Source organism: Parambassis ranga, chromosome 21 (assembly GCF_900634625.1).
Source record: "Parambassis ranga chromosome 21, fParRan2.1, whole genome shotgun sequence".
Taxonomy (NCBI): Eukaryota; Metazoa; Chordata; class Actinopteri; family Ambassidae; genus Parambassis; species Parambassis ranga.
In genome coordinates, this window is record NC_041041.1 from 13,997,681 (window position 1) to 14,013,419 (window position 15,739).

The following is a 15,739-nucleotide window of genomic DNA, read 5'->3' on the forward strand; positions in this document are numbered from 1 at the left end:
ATTCGAGTGCTTTTTCTGAGATTTTCTTCCTCCAATTATTTTGTTTCATATAATACAGAATTTTCTTATTGCAATAAAAAACTACCACAGAGAGGTAGTCAGCAGGAGATTCTTTATTTTCTCTGCTTTAACCTTTTCCAATTCTTTTATCATTATCATCAGATTACTTTTTTCTGAGTACAATATTTTTTGTGTTTAAAATCAGTATTTGTATGTAATGCAGAGAGGGTTAGAACTATTTCTTTATGTTTAAAAATACAAAGTTTCCAGTCATTTTGCTGCACATTGAGCTACATACTCACACTCGCACATACATATTAAATACACATCTCTTTATCAGTGTCATTCAGCAGGTAGAAGCCATGGTGGGCAGAGAGAGAAAAGTGCATCGTGGGGAATTGACCTTTGACCTGTAAGAACAGACGCACAAAGACGTGTTACACTCACATCTGATCTGATCTACGAGGAGTCTACGGAGCAGGACTGAACAACTTTCAGGATACCTAAGTCAGATTTCACACTGGTGCTTTACCTCAGGGCAGGGCTAGGGCAGAGAGCAGCATGAGCCAATCAGGTTAGCTTGTGAAGGCCTCGAAGTCTGAGTCTGAAACAGGAAGCAGGAAGTGTAAGACAAAACCATGAAATTCAGTCCCAACAATCTTAATAGATATTAACAAAATATCACTGTCATATTCTCAAAAAAAATAACATATACCAACTCATCTTTTGGCTCAATCTTTATTTAATATTTACCTTTTGACAGTCTGAAAAAAATGCATTAACACATGGCACTTTGATTTAGTACAAATAATACACACTGATATATTTAGGAAATAATCTGCCTTTCACTCTCTTTCCCTCCTCAGCAGACAGAGTTTGGAGAGGAGGAAAGACAAATAGTTTGTTTGGGTTGTGCTTTATTTTTACAAGTGATTCATTAAAGCAAGACTCATGCAGCGTAAAACGGATGAAGCACTTGTGAAAAATATGCGGCACTTTGTGTAAACTGTGACCCAACAAAAACACATTGTGCTGTATAAGCGACGTAAAAACAAGACGCGGCAAAATGGATCCTACCTGTAAACATGTACGTATGAAGACAGGCATGTCTTTAAAGGCTGGTACCTCACATATCACTACATTGGACATTACTTTATGCTTTGGCACCAACATACTTTCTGCTTTATCCTCAAAGAAACAGCAGTTATCACATTTAAAACAGATATTAGTGTACAACTAATAACACAACTTCACTGGTGGTCTGCAACAAGGCAAGATTAGGTTCATCCAGGTACACCATGGAAGCTAAACTCTCTCTCTTACACACACACACACTTCATACCAACACCTACACCTTTAGCAGCTGTGGAGCTCAGAGGTTTGTTTATTCTATTTATAATAAAGGCCAGGACATTAGACGAGAAACTTGATCCATGTATTCCTACATTTATCATTATAAATGATTTTTAGTGTTTTAATTCCAAGTCTGAAATTCATCTGTTGGAGATAAATAATAGAGGATCTAAAACACTGTTCAACTTCTGCGATGAGACTATGTGTGTATTGTAAACCTGTAAGTGTTTAAATGTGTAAAGGCACGAAAAGATTTAAATGATTAGTCATAATTGTCAGAGAAAACAGTGTCCACATTTGGCACTGTGTTGTCCTTCTACATTTGTAAAGTGCTGTCCCCAAACTGCAATTTACAGTATGAGTAAGTGTATTATAGCAAAAAGTGCATTATAGCCAACAAGAGACAAAATTTTAGACAGTGCTAGTTATCCATCCAGATTATCTGTCATACTGTTATTAGAAAATACTGTTATTACAGTTCCTACATGGAACTTCTCATCAATAAAACTGATCCTCTCTGACAAAAGCAAACATCAGCTGTATTTTTTTGGTACTTTGAATGACATCAGTTCTATTTTATACTGGACAGCTGATAGCTCCAAAACTCTGTACATCACATCGTAATAATCTGGAGGGGCAAATGGAATTTTTGTGGTAAACTTTGTAGGAATACCATAATTGTTGATACATTACTATAAGCTCCTCACTACTGCAGCTTTGCAGTAACAAAATGTTGGAAAACCTCAGACTGAGAAGTTTCCAAAACATTGTAGATGTCTGTGCTTCACCTACTTTCTACTTCACATATTTTAGAAATAATCTTGAGTGGACCAGTAAATGAAGTCTTTTCTAATCAAAGTACTTTTTAGGTCATTATAAACATCCCCAGAGAAAGTTCTGTGGCCTGTGTGATACGTTACCTTTGCCAAACAGTCTGAATGAGAAAATTCTATGGCCAACTCTCAATTGCCCCATAGACACACAGGTACACACAAAAAACCATGCAAACACACACAAAACCCAGCCATTATGCTTACCAGCCCTAACACTGCACTGAAGACCCTGCTCACACCACTTCACTAAATCTCCACCTGAGCCCCCTCTTTGACTATTTTTCATTCTATTGAGCTTAACAACCTTCTGTATTGCTTTGCATGCATAAAAAAGTAAACTTTGTGGAAACATCTAGGTTGGCCATCACCACTAAAAGCCAGCAAGATAATCACAAATGGGGTTAAACGTTGTTCCACTTAGACTCCTTCACTGTCTTGTCATCAGTCACTGTCACACACACAGATTTAAGCGTAAACATCAGAATCTGGCTGAACACTGAGGTAAGTATAAAAAAGGCACTGCATTAGCACACAACACACCCGCACTTCTTTTTCTTTTTCACGCTGCCATCACCATTGCTTATTGCACTGCTTTTGATGGCAGGTGATGGTGACTCAGGAGAGCAGCCTGACTCTCTGGTTCTACCTCCCTCTGTTTCCCCTTTGTCTCCAGGCACTGACCCCATTTTAAACTCTTCAGCTTTCTCCCCAACTGTGACTTTTTCACTGTTAGGAATGTTTAAGCCTTCTCTATGGCCCCCAGTTTTGGCAGCTCTACCCCTGCCCAGAGCACCTGATATGAAGTCGGTAGCAGCAGCCCTCTGCTGGGCTTCCATTTCGGACAGGCTGCATGCCAGAGCCATCTGCAGTTCTTCATCATTCTCATCATCTTCACTGCTGTTTGCGGCATAGTTGTAGAAGGGCGCAGAGCTGAATGACCGATGTGTGGCTGAAGAATGAGGGCTGGAGCGGGATCTGTCAGACTCGGCAGGTGGTCTGTTTTGGATTTGTGGCATCTGAGAGGGCTGACCCTCTCTTCGGCTGAGCTCCAGAGCAAGGGCCATTTCATCTTCCACGCCTGGAAGCAACACACGCGAAGATAAACATGTTGTTACAGGTTTTATATGTCCTCAAAATTCTATCTACCATGCAATAGGTGTGTGTTCTTACCATTAATGAGAATACTCTTTAAAACCCCATCCTCCTCAATCTCGATCCTTTCCTGCCCGTTCTCCTTTATCCTGCAGACCAATACAAAGATGAGTGGTAGCATCGAAAAACTGGACCAAAAAAATAAATAAATTGTGATTGTTGTGTGTGTGCTTATGTGTGTTTGTCAATGCTTCTCATTATTGGCACGCTACATTTTATGAAATTTTACTTTCACTTCGTCTGATGTGAGGAAGACATGACATACTTCTTGGTGGTGGTGCGTTTGCCATTTATGATGCGAGTGGAGGTAGAAACGGATTTGAAGTTGCTTGTCCCTCCACCCATTCTGTCCATCCCATCCAGACCACCGAAGGAAGAAGAGAAAGACGTGAATTCGACTGCAGATAGGTAGAAGAGGAGAGTTAATCTGGTGTATTTTTACAGAACCTCACCCTAATTTTAACTGAAACTGTAAGTGTGGTGTTAGAGTCAAACAAATCACCATTAAAGCTGTGTTCATAAAATATAAAATGTGAACATTTCTTATCAGACATCTACAAGATCTCTACAAGATCAACATTTTTCAGTTTACCTCCTGATGAAGGAAAGGAGAAGAATCGACTGGGGCCCAGACGAGAAGACGGGCCTCCAAACGATGAGAAATCATCTTAATGAGAGAATAAGAGACATGTCAGGACCTCTGAATGGGAACATGATATAAGAGAAATGGAATCACATGCAGGAAAATCCTAATCTGAATTATTATCATATTGTTCCTTTAACCATCCATTATAATAACACTTAATCTGACACCATAAAAGGGCTGAATGGTCGGCCTCATGTCTGAATGAACATCTTACCTTTTGTTACTGAAAAGCATTCTGTCAAATTAACGGAGAGGCACACACAAGCTAACAATCAAATGAACTCATCAGCAGACCTCAATCACATTTCACACACATGAGTGCGCTTGAACTAACGTTTACTAACGTTAAACTGCATGTCATGTATGACTTACCAAAAAAGCTACCAAACGGATCCTGTCCACCAAAAAACTCGCTAAACACTTCGTCTGGGCTGCGGAATGTGAAGGTGAATCCTGGGAAATCTGAAAAGTCCGAGCTGGAGGAACCTGGAAAATCAAAAAGGACAACAGAGCAGAGTTGTAGCTTTTTCCTAACTTCTATTATTATGGATGAAACCATTTGTAAAGAAAGTTTGAATTCACCTGTGTGTGGCATTCTATCATTTCCATATCTGTCATATGCGTCACGTTTACTCGCTATTAAAGAGTAAAAGTCACAGGCATTAATTCATGTCCTTTCTTTTTACCCATTCAAACATCCAACATATGAAGTGTATTTTGTGGAAAAGGCTTACTGTCAGACAAGACTTCATAGGCCTCAGCCAGTTCTTTGAACTTCCTCTCTGCTTCCTCCTTATTTTCTGGATTTTTGTCTGGGTGCCATTTTAAGGCCAGTTTCCTGTACCTGGACACACAAAAACAAACAAATACATACAAGTATACTACTATATACAGTATGTAGAGTGTGCATTAACACATAATAAAGGACACCTTACTAACGAAGAAAGCGACCGGCATTTTATTTTTCAAGCTCCTATTCACATGTGTTTAAGCTGACTATTCAGAATTTGCCTTTGCAATTTAACAGAAATGTACTATGGTTTATTTATTACTTTTTCTTTGTATGAATATCATCTGTAACAGTCAGGCTACTCACGCCTTCTTAATGTCCTCCTGAGTGGCTGTTTTGGACACTCCCAGGATGCTATAGTAGTCTACCATGTTGCCTCCTGGCACTCTTCAAAACACCTTCCTAAAACAAAAATAAAAAGCACTTTTTAACATGTACCCATAGGCGTAGCTACCGTTATATCAGGGTGGGACAGAGTTTAGTTCATAGCCCAACAACTTTTTGAAACTCAGATGATGAGAAGACCACTGTGTTAAATCAACATATGCTGATGTTATTTCATTGATGATATATATATTTTAAAGCTCACTTATATTGGTTCTCCATCTCCATCTATATTTGAGGTCGATATTTTTTGTCACTGTTTTTAAAATAAATGAGTTTTTGTTGAATCTGTCTCTGAAATAGTCATTAGGTGTTTACTTCTGTTGGTAAAATAGGTGTTTAACAACCTGTTAAAATCACAGGAAATTGCAATTACTTCATATTATTATATCATATTTCATAATATAGTAATACACTTTTTTTTTCACCACCCACCCACATTTTTAATGCGCTCACATTCTGAATTTCTGTAATGAGTGTCCACCATGACAGAAGGAGGGGAAAAAACCTTGGTATGTGCAGTATTTCCCAAAATCCATAAAAGGAAAAGAAACGGCTTCATGTTGTTTATTTTATCTGCACACAAGTGAGCAACAGTTCAGTCACATAACACAGAAATCTGTGAAGCTCTTATCATACACCTGACAAGAGCTTCATACAGCTGATTCTGTTTTGGTATGAGTGACTAAGGTAAACTTGAATTGTGTTCTAGAGTTGCTTGTTTTTCAAATACGTTTTAGAAATGATTCATCATCATCAATCATCACATATACAGTGAGTGATGAAATGCTAATATTTACTTTGATCTTGGCTGGATCAATAAAGCAACATAAATCAATACTATGAGTGAGAAGGCAGTGAAGTTAAATTACAGTAAATTCAAAAAACACACTGAAGAGAAAACAAAAGCGATCAGGTGGTCTCACTAAATCATTAATGAATCTAACATTATGCAAATTATCCTCACATGAATAGTTAAAATAAACACCCATTAGTTCACTTACAGCCAGCATATCCATTCCATTAGTGGACTGCAGATAGGAGCTTCCAAACTGAGGTAAATTAACTAAACATAACTTTCTGTGTCCCCTCGGGAAACATCCATGCGCTCACACAAGTATTATTACTGTGTTATTTCTGGTATCTGGCAACTGCTGCTGACATGACAGTGGGCCTATACAAGCCTGTACACAGATGCACTTTTAGAGGCGCAGGTGCTGTGCTATTCAAGTGCGTAAGACTACAGTTAACATCATTTGGGTATTTCGGTGACACATGTCCTATTATGGTCAAGTTTGGACATAGAGTTAGCCAAGGCACAAGTTGTTAGGACGAGCCAAAGCTATGGACCTACCGTCCGAGCCTTTCGCCTAATTAGTCAGCAGTGTGGCCGTCTGTCCACCGGTTTGGAGTGACAGTGGATTTGTTTTGAAAGCGGCTTCTCTGGAATACACGCTCCCCCTCTCTCTCCCACTGTCTCTCTCTTCGTGACAGCCACCGCCTCCTTCAGCCTGCCTCTCCTACACCACGCAGAATATCCTACAACAACACTATATCTCTGTGAGGTACCGTTATTCCTCTAGGAACCACGCTAATGTCTCCATCGGGACAGCAGCACGCGGAGGCTCAGCCCTGCGTCTCCCTGGGGCTGCTGGGCTAAACTGCACGCGCTACGTCACCGCGAGCCCAGAGAAAACACGGAGTGTCTAGAACACGCCGGCGCGTGAAGACGTCATCAGTCACGCCCTGCTCCGTCTGCCAGACGCTGCCTGATAATGGCTGCTGCTGGGACTGAGCGGCAACCAGTCTTTTATATACGAGCTGTGGCTGAACGCTGAAACATGAGGCCGATGCGGAAGTGGCTTTAGGTGCCATACAATACCGCCGTCGGCCGACAGGGGCTGATTTTGGTTGACTTCCACTCAAAAGTCGACATTTTCTCTCATGAATACTTGGTGAAGAAAACTCTCCCATCTGCTGGCGAAGAGAAGCAATTGCAGGAACCCATCCAGCCTTCAATGGTCACTCATCAACATGGATCAAAATAACACAAATGGGTGGAGGCAGGGGACCTGGAATTTCCATAGTAAATACAGTGGAGCTACGTTTTATTAAAAATGTGAAATCTGTCATCGTTACTACTGATATTATTTCTTTGTTTTACTGTACATTTTATTTTGGATTGAATGTCTTATGCAAACAGTAATACTTTGTCATTATTGCCAAAAGTTAAAGATCAAAGGATTGTTATTGTTTTGGGCTGTAAATGTGCAATTTACTGTGGCAGTTAAGTAATTGTTTATGGTGGAAGGATTAAATGACCCCATAGTCTTTTACATGCTCATTACAACTTTATTGATAATACTGGCACATTACCACAGATCAGAACGTTGAATGGGAATGTGTAACGTTAATAACTCATGGAATGCCTGGTGATGTTTGGCTCTTCAGTATTCCTCTCCCTCTTCATCCTCATCTCCCACGCTGTCAGTGCCCACCTCTTCATAATCCTTCTCCAGGGCAGCCATGTCTTCCCTAGCTTCTGAGAACTCTCCTTCCTCCATTCCCTCCCCAACATACCAGTGCACAAAGGCTCTCTTGGCATACATGAGGTCAAACTTGTGGTCCAGTCGGGCCCAGGCCTCAGCGATGGCTGTGGTGTTGCTCAGCATGCACACAGCCCTCTGCACCTTGGCCAGGTCTCCACCAGGAACCACAGTCGGAGGCTGGTAGTTGATGCCCACCTTGAAGCCTGTGGGGCACCAGTCCACAAACTGGATGGTGCGTTTGGTCTTGATGGCTGCGATGGCAGAGTTGACATCTTTGGGGACTACATCACCACGGTACAGCAGACAGCAGGCCATGTATTTACCATGACGAGGATCACACTTCACCATCTGATTGGCTGGCTCGAAGCAGGCATTGGTGATGTCGGCGACTGACAGCTGCTCATGATAGGCTTTCTCAGCAGAGATAACTGGCGCATAAGTGGCCAGAGGGAAGTGGATACGAGGGTAGGGCACCAAGTTGGTCTGGAACTCCGTCAGGTCCACATTCAGAGCGCCGTCAAAGCGAAGTGAGGCGGTGATTGAAGACACAATTTGGCCAATGAGCCTGTTCAGGTTGGTGTATGTTGGTCTCTCAATGTCGAGGTTCCTGCGGCAGATGTCATAGATGGCCTCATTGTCCACCATGAAGGCACAGTCAGAGTGCTCCAAGGTGGTGTGGGTGGTCAGGATGGAATTGTATGGCTCCACCACAGCAGTGGAAACCTGGGGGGCTGGGTAGACGGCAAACTCAAGCTTTGATTTTTTCCCATAATCAACAGAGAGTCTCTCCATCAGCAGGGAGGTGAAACCAGAGCCGGTGCCTCCACCAAAGGAGTGAAAGATGAGAAATCCTTGGAGACCGGTGCACTGATCAGCCTGAAAAGAAGATTAGATTTAATTAATCGAAATCCTTATTCAGCCACACAATCCTTGTAAAGGTATGAAACAAATGTATCTATATTGTATCTAGGAGAAAGTCATTTTAAGCCAACAAGGTAAGGTACCCAAACTCTTACCAGTTTACGAGTCCTGTCCAGCACCAGATCTATGATCTCCTTGCCAATGGTGTAGTGTCCTCTGGCGTAGTTGTTGGCAGCATCCTCCTTTCCTGTAATCAGCTGCTCGGGGTGGAACAGCTGGCGATAAGTCCCTGTACGGACCTCATCTGTAAAAGGGATCATAAAAAAAAAAAAGTGAGTAAGAGAATGGATAGAATATTTTTATGTAGTACTTTGAGCATCACCAGTGTGTATTTAGTGCTATGAAACAGATTGTGTATAGAATGTGATTTTATACAGCTCTTGTTCATACAGGCTACTGACCAATGACAGTGGGCTCCAGGTCAACAAAGATGGCTCTGGGAACATGCTTTCCTGCCCCGGTCTCACTGAAGAAGGTGTTGAACGAGTCGTCTCCTCCTCCAATGGTCTTGTCAGAGGGCATCTGTCCATCAGGCTGGATTCCATGCTCCAGACAGTACAGCTCCCAGCAAGCATTGCCCATCTGGGCTCCGGCTTGGCCAACATGCATAGAAATACACTCACGCTGAAGAGGAGAAGAGGATAAGGGAGGAGGTTACAGTTTACAAACATTTCTCAAACAATACATTTACTGCTGTAAAACATTTGATCATTCTTGCCATAATGTCCACACTTATTTTGCAAAGGAGACATTTGAATCAAGAAGGCAGGAAATGTAGTTACAGATAAAAACACATGAGCTAGTTCCATGGGTTTAAGAAAACACAACTTTCCGTTTATTGGTGTATGTGGCAGACAGGAAATCCCGCCTAAAAAAAGAAAAAAAAAGGAAAATCTTCCTCCCTCTCTATTCTGTATCTCCTCCCGTTTCCTCATCCCCTCCCCTGTTGGTCTCTCGCCTCCCCCATCCTGCCCAGCTGCGTAGTGCTGTGTAATAGTCAGGGATGTCTCTCTCTCTCTCTCTCTCTGTGTCTGTCCCTCTCCCCCCTCCACATCTTAAACCAAAAACTCCCAACAGCTGCAAAATGGCTGCCACCTAACCCATACCGCCTGGGCCTGACCACTCCTCTTTTTCTCTGTTCTTTCTATCCATCCCCCCACTGCTACAGTTACCCTGCTCGCCCCTTTCTTGTCAGAAAAAGTGTGCTTCTTGAACAAATAAATGCTAAAGCCCGTAGCTACAGGTTTTTTCTTCTCGTTTGGATATTTTTTCCTCGCTGTATGACTTGCAGTAAATCAAACAAGTTTTAGAATCACAATGCTTCTAACTTATAAAAGTCTCTGTCATCTGACCTAGATTATCTGAGGGTACGGAAATGCCTCGCCCTGTAGCCATATGAAACTATTTCCGGTCATTCCTTTCTCAGTTCTCAACAAACAAAATTGTAATTATATAACCTCAGTGGAAAATTACCGTCTCTTAGAGTGACAAAGCCTTTTCTGTATAACCTGTAGGTTCACAGCAGATGGCTAAATAGCATTAAAGAAAGCTAAACATTTCATTTCAGTGCTAAGACATAGAGACAAAGAGAGGAAGGGAAAAGAGAATGGAAATTTTAAGGCTACGTCATCAAGTGGGCAATTACTCACCATTTTGGCTGCTCGTCCTTCGACTGACGTTGAGGATTCAGACACAAGGCAGAAGTGAGGAGGAGCGGGAGAGTCGGCGCTTATATAGGCAAGGAGGTGGAGGGGGCGGGCAGAGAGCCGCGGCAAGCAGCTGCATGTTGATTGGCGGGAGAGAGCAGCATTTTCAAAAAAGAGAGGGAAGTCCCGGATGCTTCCTGGTATGCTAACCGCCTTCAGCCTGTGGCATAGGCAGTATAGCCAAATGCTAAGTGCGCTGTACATCCAGGGGGCGCTAGAAATGGAGGGAGAAAAAAAGTGCAACTTCTACTATTCTTAAAACTAGTTGGTATAATGTCTTCAGAAAATAATAAGGCCACATTAATTTAACTGCATAGCAAAGCCTACTAAGTAGTAAGAGTAGCAGTAATAATAATAATAATATAGCCTACTTTTCTAAAACGCCCCTCCTCCTCTGAATAATGGACTTTACCTGCTACACGGTGTTTTGATTGGTCAACAAGCTCAACATGTCAAAACGTCCCGAACTGTCTGATGTCCAGGGGAGGAAAAAAGGAAAGAAGAGGAGGAAAAACGCCACAAAGACAGTAAGATGACGTCAGTGATATTTTTTATTTAACCTTTATTTAACCAGGTTAAAAACCCATTGAGATCCAGATCTCATTTACAAGGGTGACCTGACCAAGTGGTAAGCAGCACACGTCAAGAAACATTAGAACAACAATTAAAAGAATCAATCAAGATAAATTATTATTTTGCTGTTGCAGAACGACGATTGATAACGCCATTTGCATTCTGCTAATTAGCATTGACTGTAATGACAATAACATTGAAGTACAATATGAAACTAATATATCATACTCCTCTTCTGTCTTCAGATGCACTGCTGAATCTTCCAGCAGCTTCAAGTGCTCCTCCTGTCACCTCCACCTCAGCAGCACCACTCAGCAATGATGCAGCACCATCAAGTGGACCTTCTGTTGCTCCAGTAGTGTAAAGTGGAGCTGGCAGTCATGTACATTATCTTGGCAAAACAATCCAAAATGAACTGATAGACTCCATCAGTTCATTGTGACAGAGAAATATTTCTCCATCATTTTAGACTGCACCCCTGATCTGAGTCTTAAGGAGCAGCTCTCTTGTCATAGTCAGGATAGTGTCACAAGAAGACATTCCTCAAGTAAAAGAGCCTTTCTTGGGCATTCTTGTGGCAGAGCAGTCAACAGGAGAACATTTGTCATCTCTATATTGCATATGTTCATTTCATGTTGTTGTATTTGTTTCTTTAATTCTTTCTAAGTATAAGTGAATGTGGAATTAATGTATTCAAATAAAAGAATGTCCAAGACAAAGCTTTGAAGTTTCTTATGAGTATATGTACACTGCAACGGAGCATCACCTGAAATCTTGCCTAGGGCGCCAAATTAGTTAGGGCCGGGCCTGCCTGTTATGTTAACCGCCTTTACCTTTATCTGCTTTGTCTGTCAGTTAGAGATAAGACACTTATGAGTGCAGAAATGTAACTTTCATTTTCTCTCTGTATGTCTGTATTGTACCAAACAGGTTGTGCCGGGAAAATAAAAATGCTTATTTTATGCATGCATCTATACCCACACATACAGTCACACACATAATCAACTCAATAAAGGAACACAAAGTATATGAAATGTTTAATTCTGGTGATCAAACATAACATGAAATCATAGGACATTCTACCAAAATAGTCTAATCATTGAAGCACACACACAGACAGTACAAAGATAATTACTCAAATACACCACTCATATATACTGCTGAGCTTTTTTTTCCAGCCATCTCCGGTGTGATCACAGAGCTGTGAATAATGCATAACTGCACTGGTATTCAATTGTTGCTGCAGGCCACTGTCTGAGTATGAGCTGCTACACAAACAACACTAGCCTGTGAGCTCGCCAGTTATTCTCTCTCTCTCTCACATAGTCACAGCTGAATGGCATATAGAAACTGACATAGGAGCCCTTTCATAACTTGCATTCCTCATGGGAGAGGATATTGTGGGGGGAGGTGCACAGAAAAGAGGGTTTGGTCTAAGTTTCACAGCCTGAAACTGCAGAAAGAAAAGAAGAAAGGAAACACCCGAAGCAAGTTTTTTAAATACAAATGCTGTCTGTTTAGATTGCTGCCTACATTAACAAACTATTAAAATGTAATCCTTGTGTTTAGTTTTTGTATTTTAGATACTTTTTGAGGATTCACTTTGACATAAATGCAGACTTTAAGAAAAACAGAGTCAGTATTCTTCTCCCTCATCCTCCTCCCCCACATTATCTGTACCCACCTCTTCATAATCCTTCTCAAGGGCAGCCATGTCTTCCCTAGCTTCTGAGAACTCTCCTTCCTCCATTCCCTCCCCAACATACCAGTGCACAAAGGCTCTCTTGGCATACATGAGGTCAAACTTGTGGTCCAGTCGGGCCCAGGCCTCAGCGATGGCTGTGGTGTTGCTCAGCATGCACACAGCCCTCTGCACCTTGGCCAGGTCTCCACCAGGAACCACAGTTGGAGGCTGGTAGTTGATGCCCACCTTGAAGCCTGTGGGGCACCAGTCCACAAACTGGATGGTGCGTTTGGTCTTGATGGCTGCGATGGCAGAGTTGACATCTTTGGGGACCACATCACCACGGTACAGCAGACAGCAGGCCATGTATTTACCATGACGAGGATCACACTTCACCATCTGATTGGCTGGCTCAAAGCAGGTATTTGTGATGTCAGCGACTGACAGCTGCTCATGATAGGCTTTCTCAGCAGAGATAACTGGCGCATAGGTGGCCAGAGGGAAGTGGATACGAGGGTAGGGCACCAAGTTGGTCTGGAACTCCGTCAGGTCCACATTCAGAGCTCCGTCGAAGCGAAGTGAGGCGGTGATTGAAGACACAATTTGGCCAATGAGCCTGTTCAGGTTGGTGTATGTTGGTCTCTCAATGTCGAGGTTCCTGCGGCAGATGTCATAGATGGCCTCATTGTCCACCATGAAGGCACAGTCAGAGTGCTCCAAGGTGGTGTGGGTGGTCAGGATGGAGTTGTATGGCTCCACCACAGCAGTGGAAACCTGGGGGGCTGGGTAGATGGCAAACTCAAGCTTTGATTTTTTCCCATAATCAACAGAGAGTCTCTCCATCAGCAGGGAGGTGAAACCAGAGCCGGTGCCTCCACCAAAGGAGTGGAATATGAGAAATCCTTGGAGACCGGTGCACTGATCAGCCTGTAAGTGTAATAGTTTACCAGAATTAAATCATTTTTGTTTGTTATAGTAAAAAATAAGATGGTCTCACCAGTTTACGAGTCCTGTCCAGCACCAGATCTATGATCTCCTTGCCGATGGTGTAGTGTCCTCGGGCGTAATTGTTGGCAGCATCCTCCTTTCCTGTAATCAGCTGCTCGGGGTGGAACAGCTGGCGGTAAGTTCCTGTACGGACCTCATCTGGACAGCAAATCAATGATGATTTTACTGAATGAACATTTATCTAAACAGTGTTCTACTGAAATGCATAATTAAAGGAATAGTGCTGACCAATGACAGTGGGCTCCAGGTCAACAAAGATGGCTCTGGGAACATGCTTTCCTGCCCCTGTCTCACTGAAGAAAGTGTTGAAGGAGTCATCTCCTCCTCCAACTGTTTTGTCAGAGGGCATCTGTCCATCAGGCTGGATTCCATGCTCCAGACAGTACAGCTCCCAGCATGCATTACCAATCTGAGCCCCAGCTTGGCCCACATGGATGGAGATACATTCACGCTGCACAAAGTAACAACAGGTTTACATTCCACAGTTCTGCTTTAAATCCTATGGTCACATTCTTCACATGCATTTACAGTGAGGTTATGAATACCAAGCCATGTCTTACCATAGTTTATTTCTCTTCTCCAATGTCCAGGTATCGGTAGGAAGAAACGATGCTAGAGACAGCTGTGCCACTCTGCTCTTATATACGTGCAGCTTAAGGGGAAGAGAGATTTGATCTGAGCTGTAATCAGAGAAGTCACTGATGAGAACAGGATAAGATCATCTGTTTGACAGACATATACACAATGCAAAAGGAGGTCACCACCCTGCTCATTGTGTGGTTCTTTCAGTGTTTTGTTCCTGTGTGTGTATGTCCGCCTAACATTTCTGAATGCAGAAGCAGAAATCCCACAAGAGAGGAAGGTTCTGAATGCACAGATTTCTCAGGTAGCTTTTGATGGGATTAATACAGATCAAACATAGGACTAGAATATGATAAAGTGTTAATGCTGAAGAACAAACAAAAAAAGAAAAACATTCCCTATTGACATTCTTTTCAATGTGCAGTGCAGTGTAATAGATCTTTAAGACAAAGATCAGGAGAGTTGATCGCTACATCAATGAATTACTACTACTATTGTGTGGTAAGTAAGCACCTGGGCAAATATTTGTGAATTTGAAGCAGATGCATCCTCCCTACACCTTTAAAGAATATTTATGTGGATACCTAAAATATGAGATAAAAATCTGTATAAATCTAAATGTATAAAATAACACAATAAGCATATGTGGGAGCACATCCTGCTTCCTTGTTTAGTGCCTCAGTCCCGAGAGGGAAACAGAATACATGTGAAAGCCTCATAAGAGGTCAGCTGATGACACAGGGCAGCCACTGCCTGTCATTGTTGGGTTCACTGTATGTGCAAGATAACCTCAGAACTCTCAGGTGTCGTTGTGCAGTTATATTTCATTTAAATTGATATGCTGTGTGTTTCACATGTTCTCAGATCTATTCGTTTCAGTGGCGTTTCAGGTGCCTGCTGCAGTTGGCAGGTATAATCTAAACTGTTGATACAAAGCAACAGCTCAAAGGCAGAACACACAGCTGTGTGATATTCAAAACAAGTCCAACCACTTTCAAGACCAGCAGGCAAAGCTCCCACAGTAACAAACCATATGAGGATCTTAATTCAGTCAACTATTAGTGGCTGCTTCATTCCCACATGGTCACAGCTGAATGTCATGTGGACGAGTTTATTTCAAGAAAGAGGTGGATGTCACTCAGCTGTGAAAATTATAACAACTACGGAGTTAAGAGTACCACTTTGCAGTTTGAGGCCAGTTTCTCTCCTGCAGTTGTGAGTCGTATCAGTAATGGATGCCCCACTGTTGTGTAAAGAGTGCAGTGTTTGTCAAGTCATTGAATGCATTTATATATATGTTTGTTTTGGCAATGTATAGACACAACTAATGTATGTTGTATAAACGGTAACAAGTGGGAAGATCACACCTTACTCTTGTCCTTTGATCCGGTTTGCACTAGAGGTGTGCCCGAGTCATAAAGCTCTGACCCACTTTCATTGTTTGCAGTACACTATAGGTCCCCAGTGCCACACAGCTAGGTCTTTCTGCTAATGGGCTGTATAACAATGCTGGAAGAACCCCAAAAAAGCACAGACACCCAGGAAAAGAGAGATCATT

General features: G+C 42.2%; 3 protein-coding genes across 6 annotated transcripts; all 3 read right to left on the reverse strand.

Annotated features, from left to right (window-relative positions):
- Nucleotides 1-95: 95 nt before the first annotated feature.
- On the reverse strand, nucleotides 96-6,940 carry dnajb2 (DnaJ heat shock protein family (Hsp40) member B2). Of its 4 annotated transcripts, none has more exons than XR_003669365.1 (11): nucleotides 6,513-6,938; nucleotides 5,081-5,176; nucleotides 4,719-4,828; nucleotides 4,567-4,620; nucleotides 4,357-4,470; nucleotides 3,931-4,005; nucleotides 3,604-3,736; nucleotides 3,357-3,427; nucleotides 2,980-3,264; nucleotides 504-604; nucleotides 96-410 (listed from the first exon to the last, which is right to left on the reverse strand). XR_003669365.1 is itself a non-coding variant. In XM_028394078.1 (11 exons), the coding sequence occupies exons 2-10, from the start codon at nucleotides 5,143-5,145 to the stop codon at nucleotides 576-578; spliced, it is 936 nt and encodes a 311-aa protein (XP_028249879.1). In that variant the 5' UTR covers nucleotides 5,146-5,176; nucleotides 6,513-6,938; the 3' UTR covers nucleotides 96-410; nucleotides 533-575. The 4 variants fall into 4 exon arrangements, 3 of the variants coding, with proteins under 3 accessions (XP_028249879.1, XP_028249877.1, XP_028249878.1); XM_028394078.1 differs by having other exon boundaries at nucleotides 533-604; XM_028394076.1 differs by lacking the exons at nucleotides 96-410; nucleotides 504-604 and having other exon boundaries at nucleotides 723-3,264; nucleotides 6,513-6,940.
- Nucleotides 6,941-7,487: 547 nt separating this feature from the next.
- Nucleotides 7,488-10,386, reverse strand: LOC114453833 (tubulin alpha chain). Its single transcript, XM_028433744.1, has 4 exons — nucleotides 10,278-10,386; nucleotides 9,030-9,252; nucleotides 8,724-8,872; nucleotides 7,488-8,583 (listed from the first exon to the last, which is right to left on the reverse strand). Exons 1-4 carry the CDS (start codon nucleotides 10,278-10,280, stop codon nucleotides 7,606-7,608), a joined length of 1,353 nt encoding a protein of 450 aa, XP_028289545.1. The 5' UTR covers nucleotides 10,281-10,386; the 3' UTR covers nucleotides 7,488-7,605.
- A 2,142-nt stretch (nucleotides 10,387-12,528) lies between these two features.
- Nucleotides 12,529-14,177, reverse strand: LOC114453835 (tubulin alpha chain-like). The gene is made up of 4 exons (XM_028433747.1): nucleotides 14,160-14,177; nucleotides 13,828-14,050; nucleotides 13,589-13,737; nucleotides 12,529-13,518 (listed from the first exon to the last, which is right to left on the reverse strand). The coding sequence occupies exons 1-4, from the start codon at nucleotides 14,160-14,162 to the stop codon at nucleotides 12,544-12,546; spliced, it is 1,350 nt and encodes a 449-aa protein (XP_028289548.1). The 5' UTR covers nucleotides 14,163-14,177; the 3' UTR covers nucleotides 12,529-12,543.
- Between the last annotated feature and the right edge of the window lie 1,562 nt (nucleotides 14,178-15,739).

Bases quoted from the DNA above. Each gene is read 5' to 3' on its own strand.
- dnajb2 (XM_028394076.1), bottom strand. From the start codon at position 5,145: ATGGTAGACTACTATAGCATCCTGGGAGTGTCCAAAACAGCCACTCAG. The intron at 4,006-4,356 runs GTAAGTCATACA...TCTCTCATTAAG, and splicing joins TCCGTTTGGTAGCTTTTTTG to ATGATTTCTCATCGTTTGGA. The intron at 3,428-3,603 runs GTATGTCATGTC...ATTGGTCTGCAG, and splicing joins AAACGCACCACCACCAAGAA to GATAAAGGAGAACGGGCAGG.
- LOC114453833 (XM_028433744.1), bottom strand. The intron at 8,873-9,029 runs GTCAGTAGCCTG...TCCCTTTTACAG, and splicing joins CCTGGAGCCCACTGTCATTG to ATGAGGTCCGTACAGGGACT. The intron at 8,584-8,723 runs GTAAGAGTTTGG...TCTTCTTTTCAG, and splicing joins TGGACAGGACTCGTAAACTG to GCTGATCAGTGCACCGGTCT.
- LOC114453835 (XM_028433747.1), bottom strand. The intron at 13,738-13,827 runs GTCAGCACTATT...TTTGCTGTCCAG, and splicing joins CCTGGAGCCCACTGTCATTG to ATGAGGTCCGTACAGGAACT. The intron at 13,519-13,588 runs GTGAGACCATCT...TTACACTTACAG, and splicing joins TGGACAGGACTCGTAAACTG to GCTGATCAGTGCACCGGTCT.